At 40.7% G+C, this 14,275-nt stretch overlaps 1 protein-coding gene across 3 annotated transcripts in view; it reads left to right on the forward strand.

Annotated features, from left to right (window-relative positions):
- The window catches only part of b4galnt1b (beta-1,4-N-acetyl-galactosaminyl transferase 1b), a 28,992-nt gene extending 14,861 nt beyond the window's left edge, over positions 1-14,131 (forward strand). For all 3 annotated transcript variants that reach the window (XM_041241783.1, XM_041241785.1, XM_041241784.1), the window contains 9 exons: positions 299-475; positions 957-1,063; positions 1,824-1,861; positions 2,464-2,644; positions 4,291-4,383; positions 5,258-5,445; positions 5,742-5,882; positions 8,315-8,552; positions 8,972-14,131. In XM_041241783.1, coding sequence (XP_041097717.1) covers positions 299-475; positions 957-1,063; positions 1,824-1,861; positions 2,464-2,644; positions 4,291-4,383; positions 5,258-5,445; positions 5,742-5,882; positions 8,315-8,552; positions 8,972-9,186 — 1,378 coding nt within the window. In that variant the 3' untranslated portion in view covers positions 9,187-14,131. The remainder of the gene's footprint in view (positions 1-298; positions 476-956; positions 1,064-1,823; positions 1,862-2,463; positions 2,645-4,290; positions 4,384-5,257; positions 5,446-5,741; positions 5,883-8,314; positions 8,553-8,971) is intronic.
- Positions 14,132-14,275: the final 144 nt, after the last annotated feature.

A 14,275-nucleotide genomic window follows, 5' to 3' on the forward strand; every position in this document is an offset into this window, starting at 1 on the left:
CAGCATTTCACTTTGTTATTGCTTGTTAAACTACCCTAATCCACCATCCCAACCCTGCCTTGATAATACAGAATTTAAACTTGCATTCCCCAGTCCATCTCAATCAAGATATGTCTTCATTTACAGTACTGGTGCAAAGGCTCCAAGTTTGAAAAAAGGTTGTTTCCTTTCTAGTCCTGCTATTAATCAGCCCGTTTAAATTTGGTGGAACTTGCTGTGGATTGCGGGTAGTAGACAGATCTCTGGCATTCACCTGTCGTAAAAACACAGCATTGAATTTAATCATCTTTTCTTTCAGGCTGCTTGCAAACAATGCGTGCCAGTGTCACAATGTAGACAGTCCGGTCAACCTGCCTTTCATTCAGAAATACCTCCCGCATGTGTGGGCACAGAGCTTTGAAAATGTCTATAACGTGTCTGAGCTGGAGGGGGTGAAGAGGAGACGATCACAGGAATATCAGAGATTCATAGAAAGGTAGAACAAGCAGCAACGCCTTTTTTTTTTTGTTTGTTTTACTTATCTTGAATAACCAAAAGTTAGCTTCTGTTGTTTTTAGGCAATACAAACACATCAGAGCCTTCTCGTATTGTCAGGAATAGAATCGATGCCCCAGTGGGATTTTTTTCCCCCAGGATTTTCTGCTTGTCTCTGTTCACAGATGTGTGCGATTTGATTACAGTATTAACACCACATGCATTGCCCCAAATTATCCATAGTGAGTTAGAGATGTCAGTTGATTCGATCCCTCTTCTGCTTCAAATCTCCCGCACATAAGCAAGAAAAGCACTGGTTACTTGTAGATCAATTGAACAGCTACTTAACCCTTTCATGCATGACCGACCTCATATGGGCATGGGTAAAAAACTTCTAGTCTTTATATGGGGACATGTGGAAGATGCAAATGCGCGATGAGCTCATGTGTTTGATCGTTGTCTTTCTTTGTTTCGTTTGCTAGGACGCAGTCTCCTGCAGACCTGCTCTTTGTTGCCAAAGCAAACAACCCCCTGGAGTACCCCACCCAGGGGGTCGAGGTGCGCCCTCTCCAATCCATCGTCATACCAGGTAAACCAGCAGGTCATTGGAGCAGAGCTGCCCAGCCAGGACCGCAGCGACTCCACCAGATCAGTCTGACTTGCACCTCTGCAACGCCGTCAGGGTGACCTGCAGCCAAGTCTGCTCTCTGGAATGGCCATGAACATGTGATCCACTGCATGTCAGGACAATTTAGCTAAAAGACAGTTACAGCAGCATCGTTAGCTTGATATTCGAAGCAGCTTAAGCCAATCAAATCTAATGGCATTTAACAAACGAAGGAAGGACTACACTTTGATCAGAGACCAAAGGTCCACACCCTCTGTATGAGGAAGCACCTTGCCAAGCTTAATCGTTCACAGTTCCTTATTGTTTTTACACAGAGCGATCATTGTTCTGCAGCCATTTTATTTTTTTTAAGTTTTATAGAGCCATTTTCTGTATTCGACCTATGATTATCGATTGGTTATTTCGAATAGAGTAAACATATTAATGTGTGTTTACTTTTTTGTATAATTGTAATTTTTGTTGCATAATTTTATAATTTGTAATTAACAAAATTGAATTGTAACCATTATAATTGACTCCAGTTTGGTTAACCTATGATATAGAGTTAACTTTGTAAGGGGACATTTTGCAAGAAACTGATGTTAATGTTTTCATTGGCAAATCTAATAAATGGTATCTTGTGTAAATATTGCATTGATTAACAATCTATTAGTAGTAAGAGCTGTTAGCTATAAACGGTTTAGTGTTGACCCGTAACGATATGTTTCTGATTGTGTTTCAGGGTTAAGCTTACAAGCTTCCTTCAGAGATGAATACAGGGTAAGCCCATTGCTTTGCAATGTGTTGTGTTGTGTGATTAATTGGCTTGTAGTCAAAACATTAATCAATATGCTAACCCAATTCAGTGCAGTTGCACAATTATATTGTTTAAAGCAGGGCTTCTCAAACTCGGTCCTCGGGACCCCCTGTGGCTGCTGGTTTTCGTTCCAACCGAGCTCTCAATTACTTAACTAGACCCTTAATTGAACTGATAATTTGCTTAATTAGACCTTTTTACTTGTTTTCAGCTCTTAAACAGTTCAAGTTGCCTATCAAATGTTATAGCCAACTTGAAATATGCAACTGCTCAAGAGCGGTCTAATTAAGCAAATTATCGGTTCAATTAAGGGTCTAGTTAAGTAATTGAGAGCTGGGTTGGAATGAAAACCAGCAGCCACAGGGGGTCCCCAGGACCAAGTTTGAGAAGCCCTGGTTTTAAAGTGGTAAATTTTAAGTTTTAAAAACCAGAAAGTAGACGATTAGGAAGAACAAAGACTGTAATCGCAGCACCTAGAGGTTGTAGCAGTCGATCGGGAATAATTTTAATCGCTTGCATGGAAGCACCCGCCAACCAAGCCCCCTATTTAATCTTTGCCTTGCAGGTCAACTTGTCGGCAACGCTGGGGACGTTTAATCTGGCAGCTGAAGTCGAAGGGGTAAAGGTCCAAGGGGAAGGTGAAATGCACCTTGCCCTGTCCAGCCCGCAACTCTCAAACCTGAACCGGCAGCTGGAGTTCATAGTTTACACCAACACACGCTTTCACCCCAACACCGCAGATACAGGTGGGTCTGGAGCTCATGAAATAAGCACCCTTTGTGTGTGTGTGTGTGTCCAAGCCGCAGGCAAACCACAAACATTTTACTTTCTTGCTTTCAGTTACCAGCTGTGTTAAGTTGCACTGATTTGTGTTTCCGAACAGTGTTTTTATATTTTGCGTTGTGTAAAATAAAAATAAATCATACCTGACTTGTCTAGCTTGCATACTACTTGCAGCCTAGACCCATACAGCACCCTACACTTGGGGTGGGAGCGTATTTTGGGGTCTGTGGCAGGGGAACAGGTACAGGTCAAGCAGGGAACACACACACACACACACGCAGCTTGGCATATATGTGAACGCTTTCACGCAAGGTTAAAGTGATGGCTGTGATCTTCAGGCTTTTAAAGAAAGACACGGCATTTAACTGGTACAGTTCTATTCATCCAACACGACAAACTTTTCCTACAGCCTGCTACCCCTTAACTGGACTTTCAGTGCCCTTTTTACGCACTCCTGTATAATTACCCGATTTAAATAACTGATGAATGAATTGACCAAACAACTTAATTACACTTGAATTAAATTATATGGGAACAGCTAATTACGAGCTGTATATAAGGACACACCTTTCCAAGCTTGGTCATTCACAACCCCGTGTCGGGTTTTACACGGTGATCATGTTCCTCCTATTTTCAGACTCTCTTAGACGTTGTTTGTTTTGAAAAAAAGTTACAGTATTTTTCTGTATTCGTACCAGTGATTTTTGCTTGGTTATTTAGAATAGACTAAACATGTCAATGTGTGCAGTTGTATATGTTATGTTTGCTGTCTTAATTGCAGTGATAAAGTACAAAATATAATTGTAATTGTTTATCAAACAATGCTGCTATAATTGTAATGTATTATTACAATTGACCCCAGGTCTGCTGTATAGCTGCTATAACGTCATCCGCATCTCAGATTTGGAACTTTATTGGGTGAAATTAAAAATTAAAAAGACATTGAGAGACTTTTTTAAATCAAAACATCATTCATATACTGAGCATCAAAAGAAATGTATCGCTTATATTTGGATAAAATTCACTAGATGTGATCGAAAAATGGCAAACTCTGTTTTAGAGCTGGTGCAGTGACTTTTTATTGTGCTGATTTTAACAGGTGACATCACAAAGATGCTGCCGAATGATCTGTCGATCTTGGGCAGGTGACTCTTGGTCTCCCAGTTCATGGCCTGTCCTTTGATCTCTTTATTGCTTTTATTCAAGCTTGCAATTCAACAGCTGAAATCACTCCATATCCAGTGTCCAATCAACTGTCTCGCTAATTAGGTGATTAAGTGCATGTGCTTCAGTCATAGTCACTCAAGCGTGTCATGATCAAGGATGAATGATCGAGCGATTGGAAAGAAACCAAAAACATTTCATCAATGTCCATTTTATATACCTTTTTTTTAAAAAAATAAATGTGTTGTAATAGTGATACATTTTTTTATGCTCAGTAAATAATTGAATTAGTTTCTTTTAGTATTGCTACCTTTTATAATCTGAGTTTAGTTTTGGGATGAAATGTATAAAGGGTGGGAAACGTTTGACTGTCTTGGAAGGAATGCAAGCTGGGTCTCCTGGTTAAAAACAAGATGGCAGTGTGAATCTTGTCTCTTTTTTTCAGTGCTTCTCGATACGGACGGACACCAGGCTTCCTTCACTATAAAGGTGCGCTATAGGGTCACTCCGAAGCTCTACAACTCTGGATCTGAAGAAGGTAGGTACTTCAGGAAGCCGAAAGTGATTTGATGGGGGCAGGAACACTAAGTTTCTTGTAGCATGCTGTGGTAAAGGCATAGCAAAGTGCAGTAAAGGAGACCTGTTATAAATGAAGGTAAATCAAAAACTGAGGTGGAGGAAGTGAAGGATAACTGTGAACCCGTAAGCACTTGAGAACCTTTTTACATCCATCGAGTGATCAACGCATCCAAATGTGTGAACTTGTGCAAGCATGGAAATGAGGCTCCCAGTGCATAGCAGTTTTGATCCATTATTGGTTTTACTATGAGTTTGAGACACCCCTGAGCTTGTTACCTATACACTGTGGCAAATCAAGTGCACATTAAAACGTTGAATGGGTGAAACTGCTATGCAGTGGGAGTCATTTCCATCCCTGACTGGTTTAGGACATTCTTTTACACAAGTTGTTGAGAGTGTCTGGTATTTTTAGGACCTGTCAGTCTACACCTTTTATACTTCTACTTATAAGAAAGGTTACAAACGAGAGGCAGCCATTCGGCCAATCTTGCTCATTTTGGTTGTAAGTAGGTTATTGATCCCAGAATCTCATCAAGCAGCTTCTTGAAGGATCCCAGGTTGTCAGCTTCAACAACACATTACTGGGGAGTTGGTTCCAGACTCCCACAATTCTCTGAAAAAAGTGCCTCCTATTTTCTGTTCTGAATGCTCCACCTGGAGAACTTCTATTCCAGTTATGATGAAACTTGGTAAAGACATTCTTCAGAATCAGGAGACGCATGTTTTCTTACGATAGCGATTCTGGAGGAGGGGGAGGGGGCACATATGATACACTTGCTTGTCTTCATTTGAAAAGCTGAAGAGTGACTCCTCTCCCTCCCTGCTATTTTCAGGGTACAACGTCAGCGCCTTGGTGACAATCGCCACCAAAACGTTCCTGCGCTACGACAAGCTGCGGGATCTAATAGAGAGCATCCGCAAGTTCTACCCCACTGTCAACGTCGTCATCGCGGACGACAGCGGCAAGCCGGAGAAGATCCAGGGGCCCTTCATTGAGCATTACATAATGCCCTTCGGAAAGGTCAGTCCTGCACAGCTGCAAAAACACTGAGAATCTCAGGGTGATCTGGAAATCGTATTGAACTGGGGATTAAGTGCAATTGAAACAATCTGATGTGTTACTTGCTGTAAGGTTCACAAAGCTAGCTTGCTTATTGTTGAATGTTCAATAAACAAAGGGATGTTGTCAGTTTACAGCACTAGCGCTGCCCTGGGATGGGATGTGTTGCTGCCATTCCCCCAACAGCCTGTCTCCTCCCTGGTTTTCTCATTGCTTGTGTGAAACACTTTTTCCCTTTCTTCTCCACTCTGTGGCAGGGCTGGTTTGCTGGGAGGAATCTGGCTGTATCGCAGGTCACCACCAAGTATGTGCTGTGGGTGGATGATGACTTCATCTTCACTGCCAACACCAAGGTGGAGAAGCTGGTGGAGGTCCTGGAGAAGACCAGCCTGGACCTGGTGAGCTAACAGAAACTTTAATCAGGTCTCTATCGCACGCAGCATGGGTACAGACATAATCAACATGTCGCTTTCCTGCAACTGTCCTAGACTTGATTTTAACCCTGGTATTCTGTCCATGGGAGCACATAGGTTTGACATTCCTCAATCTGTACAGAAAGCATTATTGTAACACCAGAAGTCAGCGAGCATGGACAGATGGGCAGGCTTTTCTGAATGCTAACATTCACAACAAGTACAATTTAGAGAAAGATGTTATCTACGACCACGACTAATCAAACTCAAAAGCAGATGGAGCTAGATAGAAGTAATATGCATTTTTTAATTCTAAATAAATAAATCCCCAGTTTGTGAAACAGATACTAACATGTTTTTGTAGCTAGATAGATGTAGGTGCATATTTAATAGCTGTTGGTTAAAAGGTGATGTATACAATGTTTCTATTTAAAAGGCTTAATGCTTTTGAAGGAACCAAACCAAACAGGATAACAGAATCAACCAACGATCATTGGGGTGCAGTTTTGCAATATGAAGAACTTGTGAAAGAAAGGACAGAATGTTCCATCACACCCTTAGGTTGAGTCAGATGACCGGGGACAGAGGAAGGGTAGATGGAGAAGTGCTATGTTTGCTTAACCATAAAATGCTTGCTTAATCTTAACTGGTTTCTGAAATGAATACAACAAATGTAATGGAGGGGGGTGGGTTAGGGTTAGGCGTGCCAAATCCTGATAGGAGCAAGGGAGTTTATGTAGAAACTATATAACCCATGTGCATGCTTTGAATACTCTGGCTACTGATTAAGTGACCGTTATTCTCCGGAGCGCTCTGTATTTTGATGACCACTGCAATAAACCTTTGATGCAACAATTGGTGTGATTGATTGTCTCTGATCATCGCTGCACTTCATTTTGCGACCCTACACTTTGCTCCAAAATGTAATGAACTTCTAATCTAATCTAGGTCTAATATGAGTGTTTCATATAAAGCTGAATTTTCTAAACAAATGAGGGTTATGCCACTTAAACCCAGCTCTTCAATTGCTAATAGAAGCCTCTGTCCTCCTTAAAGGAGGTCAAATACTCAGAACATGAGATCATTCTGAGAGGCCAGAAGGATTTAGAATTGAAGTCCCAGTGTAAACAATGGGAGCATTATTGCATTACTTGCAAAAGAAACAACTGTTTATCTGTGAGCACTGCAGCAGCAGTAGCTGGGTACTGAGTTTTGCTGTAGGCTGTGCGGGCGTCTTGTATTGCACAAACCGTTTTATTCATCTGTTGCTCTTAGTAAAGAAAATAAATAAAATTGGGAAAGGCAGTTAGTGGTCTCCGTGTTTCCCATCCAGCATGAGGCCTCTTCATTTGCTGGCAGTCGAGGTGTTGTTTATGTACACTGAGAGTGTGCCCAATCTGAACCCCACCCCTGGGACCCCCTACCTGATTCCCAACAGTCAAGTCAATTCCCACCTGTCACCTGACCTACCCAAGCAGCGGACCTGGTCAAGTATGGTGGCTCATTGAGGACACAGATTATGATTTTTTTTTTCTAATTATGTCTGCATCCTGGGACAATTGATCTGGTGATGTTGACATAACAGTGGGCCCCCAGCCAAGACCAGAACCAATATATTAACCTCCTCAGTTTTAAATGCTGTGTAACAACAGAGGCAAACTCAAATAACAACAAGACTATTGCTACAGCGTTTTATATATATAGAATTTCACTTTCTTTAATTAACCAGTCCTTTGCATTCTATTACCAATGACATTTGTTTTAAAAACTGAAAGGTGTGTGGGTGATCAAGGGAATCTGTAAAGATGTCTTCCAAGGTAGCACTCAAATATCCATCTTGGAATCTATGTGGGGTACCAGTGGGCTAGATTCAGTACATAACATCTATCGTGCTCAAGACACTACTGGCATTAAAAACGTCATATCCCTTCATGCACAGGGTAAACTGAGTATTGAAACAAGGCAGAACATCTTTTCAAAATGTGTGTCAATTGGCTTGGTTGGCTTTGGGTCAAACTTTAAAAATTGCCAACACATTGCTAGATTGGCAGCCCCAGAGAAGGAATGCTAAAGGCATCAAACAGTGTCTTTGCTCTGTGTTCTATGAGCACCAGACGCACCAAATTTAAGGCAGTAATGTTTTGTTTTCTCAACAGTATAACCACCATCTCGCTTAGTTTCTTCTTTTTCCTCAATTGAATATATTTTGGATTCTTTTAGTAACAGGGTAACTGTCGGAAACATTGGGACTTTGAATAGTTATAGTCCTTATTTTACTTCCAGTATTTGTTTAGATTTTTCCTTTGATTTCTCATAGTAGTTGCTTACAATGCATTCCACCTTCTGCTTGAGCGTTGTGGTTATGGGTGATTGTTTAAACCTTTTGTCTGATCGAGTGATCCTCTCCCTGTGCGCAGGTAGGGGGCGCTGTGCGGGAGGTCACCGGCTACACCGCTACCTTCCGTCAGAAGATCGGCGTGGAGTCTGGGGGGGAGGAGGGGGACTGCATTCACGTCCGCAAGGGGTATCACCACGACATCCAGGGCTTCCCAAACTGTGTCATCACTGACGGGGTCATCAACTTCTTCCTGGCTCGCACCGACAAGGTGCAGCAGGTGGGCTTCGACCCCAGCCTGGCCAGGGCCGCACATCTAGGTATCTGCTCTGCTGGTTTGTTTAGCGATCACTGGGGATGTTAACAGTGAGCCTGGTCTCGTACCTCCCTCTTACTGTCTCTTCCATGAAGTGCCAGTGCCCTCATTTGAGGACAGGCTGCTTTGTTGTCATTTTGGAGCATCTACCTGTTTTAATTTTCTTTTTAACTATATTATAATGAAAAGTTACTCTGATTTTTGTTAACCGCAAAAGTTTAAGTGTAATTGTTTTAATTCTGCAAATATTGCCCTTCAGGTGATTTTCTTTTTTAATAAATATAAAATTGAAGCCTAAAAATGATTCTTAGGCTCTTAAACTGTTTCTGAGTTCCTTAACATGATAAATATGTATTTAGAGTGATTCAGCTTACATGTTTCTCTCTCTTTCTCTCTCTCTCTCTCTCTCTCTCCCCTCCCCAGAGTTTTTCATGGACGGCCTGGGAAAGCTCCATGTGGGTTCTTGCAGTGATGTCATCATCAGCCACGCCTCTAAGATCAAGCTGCCCTGGACCAAGACAGACAGCGAAAAAACCTACGCCAAGTTCCGCTACCCCAGCAGCTCGGACAACGACGTGAAGGCCAAGCAAACCTTTTTCTACTTCAAGAACCGCCTCAAGTGCATGACCATGGACTAGGCACGTGGAAGCCAGAGGGTTTACCTTTCATGAACGCTTCGAAAAAGAAAAGCGTTTTGCATTTATTTTTTTTTTGCTGGAAAGGAAAACTGGAAATCTAAAAGAGGGAAGTTATGTAGTATCATTTTGAGGTGGACTAACCTGTTCTGCGTGTGGTTTTTTTTTTGTTTTGATCCAGTGCTGTCATGACAAGATTACAGAATGGCTTGTTTGTCAGACTCTCAGGTGATTTTCAGGTCCAATGCTGTGTATTAATATCAGCAAACTTGCAGCCGCCTAAGAGGAAGCATACGAACAGAACGCCAAGATGCTCTTTGAATGCTGTGGTATGATGATACAATACTGTATACCATTGTTGATTTTTATTATTTAATTCAATATCGTCAATGCATTTTTATTTGAGGCTGATTGCTTCAGGACCCAGTCTTGCAGGATGAGAATTGTAAGGGTAAAATGACTCTTCAATTTATACAAGAAAAAAAGATACAAAGCATATTAAACCATTACTGGAAAGTAAGGGTTATATGCTATATGAGCTACTAACCAGTAGCTTTACTAAGGATACTAGCATGCAGCCCTGAATTTGTGCTTAATTCCAATGCCTGTACGAATACTGCTGCAACAGCAGTAACAATGAGAATATGCAAACTGTCCGTCTTCATGGAGTGGCTCAGGTTGTTGTATTAGCAGTTAATCATTTGATCTCAGTTTGAAACCCTTAAGTAGCGAATCCTGAAGTACTTAAGTGCCAAACTGTTTTAATAAGCTTGACTACCCCCTTTGCCCGTGTAGCGATTGCAGCTTTATCAGGTGGTGGATCTCCTGCAAGGAAGGAAGACTGGAAATGGCAGGACAGGTACCTAAACCGACCCCAGTGGAAACATTGCAGTGGATTCTTGCAGTGAGCCTGTGCCAAAGCTGTGATACCGAATGGATTCTTGCAGTGAGCCTGTGCCAAAGCTGTGATACCGAATGGATTCTTGCGATGAACCCATGCCAAAGCTCTTATTTCTGTTTATGCACATTTCTTTTATACATGGAAAGCTTGAATTGAGTTTACCAAATGTGTTTTTTTTTTTTTTTTTTGTGTAATTTAATGTACGTGGCCAGAGTTCTGCCTAGACTACATGGAGGCTTAGCAACCCACTTCTTGTTTACTGATGGACCCAGTTCAGTCCGACCCACGCTAAACCTGGGGAGTTTAGGAAGAATCCTGGTGCCACTCTAGGGGGTTTGCTGATACCGACGTTGTGAACTCGCAATGAATGGCTTTTTAAAACACTCCCGTGTGGACGTTTTAATTGCCATTGATTGGTACTTGGTTGTAAAGGTGAAGGAAGGACAGCTTTTTCTTCTTTTGAAACAGACACATTAAGGAATACATTTATTTCCTATCTGCGGATTTTAATTCTCAGCACACCCCTAGATACTGTACAATGAAACACTTGTAATATCTCTCTTAAAGGGACTGGGATAAAGTGACAATAAGTGGAGCTGACTTGATCAAAGGACACTGACCCAGAAGCAGTGTTGATAGAGGCTTGTTTTGCTATGTAGCTCAAGAAAGGGCACAAAATGTTGCATTGAGTACAATAGTGTACATTGATCCTGCTTATTCTCAATCAGTACAGTCTGTCATACTGTACATGTGCAACACATTCGGCACGCTATATTGTCACAACGTGTCAGTACTGCACAGAGACTTTCTGATCCTGTGTTTTCTTCAAGTGCTATTAAGTGTAGTAGAAATCTGTGTGACTGGCAGTATCCGTCAGTTGTGTGTGCCCATTGATTCCCCTTCTTGTTTTGTTCTCTTTATGAATCTGTTCTAATGCTTCTGTTTAAAATGGGTTTTCATAACTCTTGCATGAACAAAAGAACTTGCAGTTTAAGTTAGCAATGCCATGTTCATTTTTAAAGCATATTGTTCAGCATTCACATATACTACTTGTATGCCTTTTGCATCAATTTACAAACTGCTGTACAGTAAAACCTGTCTATCCCAGCCCCTCTGCAAACCAGCATACTCTATAATTCCACATCGTTCTGGGGTCCCTAGTGAAACTAATGGTGCGACCCTTTCTACAATCCAGAACCTGTTTTGTTTTTTTTTGTCTGCCTAAAACCAATGCAAATTTGTGCAGTCTGGGCCCAAGTCGTGTCATTTCTTTAAGCAACTGTGTTGTGTAAATACGCACCTGTCCCTCAGGTGTGGTGCACTTCAACACTTACTTACTTTAAAGGGGAAGTAAAATATTTTAGAAAAACACAACCCTTGAATTACAGGTTATACCGGGACAGCTCTTGTACTGTGATTCCATTTTTCAAAGTGTTCAGATGAATTCAGCCTGTTTTTTCAGGTACAGTATTAAATTTTGCAATACAGAGTAAACCAGCACGCTGTGTAATCCACCACAATTAAGTATCCCCAATAAACAGGTTTTACTGTCAGCTTTGCACCTGATTTATCCCTGACCATGTTGCGTTTTTAGCTGTATTTTTGAGATCATTTGTCGAATTGTAATTTGGTCTGAAAGCTCCAAAATCATTTTGTTGTAGCACAATAATTCCATGTGGTGCAGTATATTATGAATGCCACAAGAGGGCGCTGTGGAATAACTATCGTCTCAGACCGGATTTCAAATCTTGCTGCACTCTTGCCTTGCACTTCATTCAGATAATGCATCGTCTTTGCATTGAACACTTTCTTGGTTCATCTGCTGTTCTTTCTGAAGTATTTCTACTTGGCTGAATGAAAAAGTTGCATATCATTTGAACCTGAATAGACATGCAGCGTCTCTCTCGAGTTTTCCACTGGGTGTACCAGCTCTGTTTACATTCGGATCCAAAATTGTGTCCATTTTTGTGTCCAGTAGTTTCAAACCTAGAAGTAGAAAGAGTCCCCAGTAAGGGGTAGAAGCTAATGTTTATACCATTTTTACAGAATGGCTAATGGCTTTTGATACTCAGCACTTTAATATGACTGGATTTTAAGTGTTTCTATAATGCAGATCTCCGTACCTACAGTATCTCCCTGTTCCTAGTTAACTAGACAGCTAGACTTGCTCTGTAGGGCTGGACAACTGCTCTGCCAAGTAGAAAGCATTTACCACTTTTTTTTTTTAACCAACCTCTGTATGCGATTTATGGATCCTTGATCCGCTTGTAACAATGTGGTTCCTATGCCTAGAACATGCATTAAATGCCTATGTGCTTTTTAGGAGGGGAGCAGCATGCTGTATGTGTTTGGAGCAGTGAAATGCCATTTTCTCATTGGATTGGAATACATGAAGAATAAACCAGTACTTGTTCTATACAGGATGCCGTTCCCTGAGTATACAGTGACTGTAGCAAGCACCCTGCATGTAACGCACAAAGGGAATGCGGCCGTGTGTTACCATGTTTGGAGACCCACATTATGCTTTTTATTTATTTCTTTTTATTCTTTTGTAAATACTAATTCACTTGTGTTTTGTTGGTTTTTATTTTTTTCCCAGAGAGAGCCAAGGGAAGCCTTGCGGATAAACTGTCTAGGTATTTCTTTGAAAATCATATGGAAATAGGATGTGTGTATGTATGTGTAATTATTTATGTATTATATATGGTAAGACTTAGACAGCGGCCGCAAATTCATAATGCATTCCGTCTGAATATCTTCTGCACCTCCAGAGTTCGGAGTTAATTTGTTTAGAATTCAGCCCTGTTAATTCATCATGATTCCCCCTTTTCCCCTCCATGCCTGCCTAATGAATTCGCTGTTTATTCTTCACTTATTCATACACCTTTCACATGTGATCAACAGCATTCGTTTCACAGGAACATGGAATGAATACGGGTAATTCAATCCACATGCATGAACAGGGCTGGATTCAAAACGAACTGCTTCGGAACTCGGAAGTGTGCAAGATATTCAAGTGGTATTCAAACGGAATTCATTATGAATTTGCAGCCATTATTTGAAACTCTTCCTGTATATATGAGTTGAGAGATATCCAAGCTGGGTCTATTGAGATTAGTAGGTGCTGACTTGTGATATAAAGATGAGGGTATGCAGTGCCCTGAAAGCCTGCGGGACTACAATTCTGGTCTGATTATCACAAAACACTATCAAAAGCAAACAGGACAACCAAATTCTCTGATGCAGTGAAGTAGGAATAGTTTGGTGTTGCCATGCAGGGTTCTAAATTGTGCTAAATTGTAAGTGTTTGTTATTCTTCTGAGGTTGTTTTATTTATTCAGATAGGTTGCTATAAAAGCAAACAGCATCCTTTTTGATTACCAGAATTTAATTTTTATACAAATTTTATTTAAAACAATTTTCAACTGACATATATAAAAATATGTTCAAATAAGTTATAAAAATAATGAAATAGTTCTAGGATGCAGTTTAATTATTGCTTCGCTATCCTTTTACAAAGTACCAAACAACTGTGCTAAATATCACTGATTTTGTTTTTGAGCACTGCATGTTAAATTGAATAACTGCACACAGTGTCTGTTATCTGGTAAGTTTTTTAAAAGCAGCTCTGAAGGGAGCTCTGCTATAGTCCAGATTTAATTCTCGGGATCGCCCCTCTCTCAGCGAATAGTGCGGAATTGCAAAAGGACTGTAGAAGATTGAGTTTTATATGAATGCCGAGCCTTGTTATATTAATGAAACCAGCCTTGCGTTAATGTTTAGTTAAGGTTATTTGCTTAGCGTTCCCTATACCTTTTATAACTGAGCTGTTTTATTATTTTTTTTGTTGCTGGGGGAAGACACAGTCCTGTATCATGCATGTTTCTGCACATGTTGGTATTGAGTTGTGATGGACCAGGGACATTTTCATGTGCATTTTGGTTCACTGTGTGAATAATCATTGTACTGTACATTTCACACTGCTCTGTAGATTTCATCAGTTTATACAAAAGGCATTTATTGAAAATAAAACTTTCTTTTGTACCACTTCTTTCTTTTTTATTTTTTTTGTTTAAATGTCATTTTAAAGTATATTAAAGAGCAAGAGGATTCCTTACCTCTTTGATTTCTTAGTAGTTAAGAGATTTTGAATTGCCTGACACAGCCATATGTAATATAGGCTAGATCAAA

The sequence above is a fragment of the Polyodon spathula genome, unplaced genomic scaffold (assembly GCF_017654505.1).
Source record: "Polyodon spathula isolate WHYD16114869_AA unplaced genomic scaffold, ASM1765450v1 scaffolds_825, whole genome shotgun sequence".
Classification (NCBI taxonomy): Eukaryota; Metazoa; Chordata; class Actinopteri; order Acipenseriformes; family Polyodontidae; genus Polyodon; species Polyodon spathula.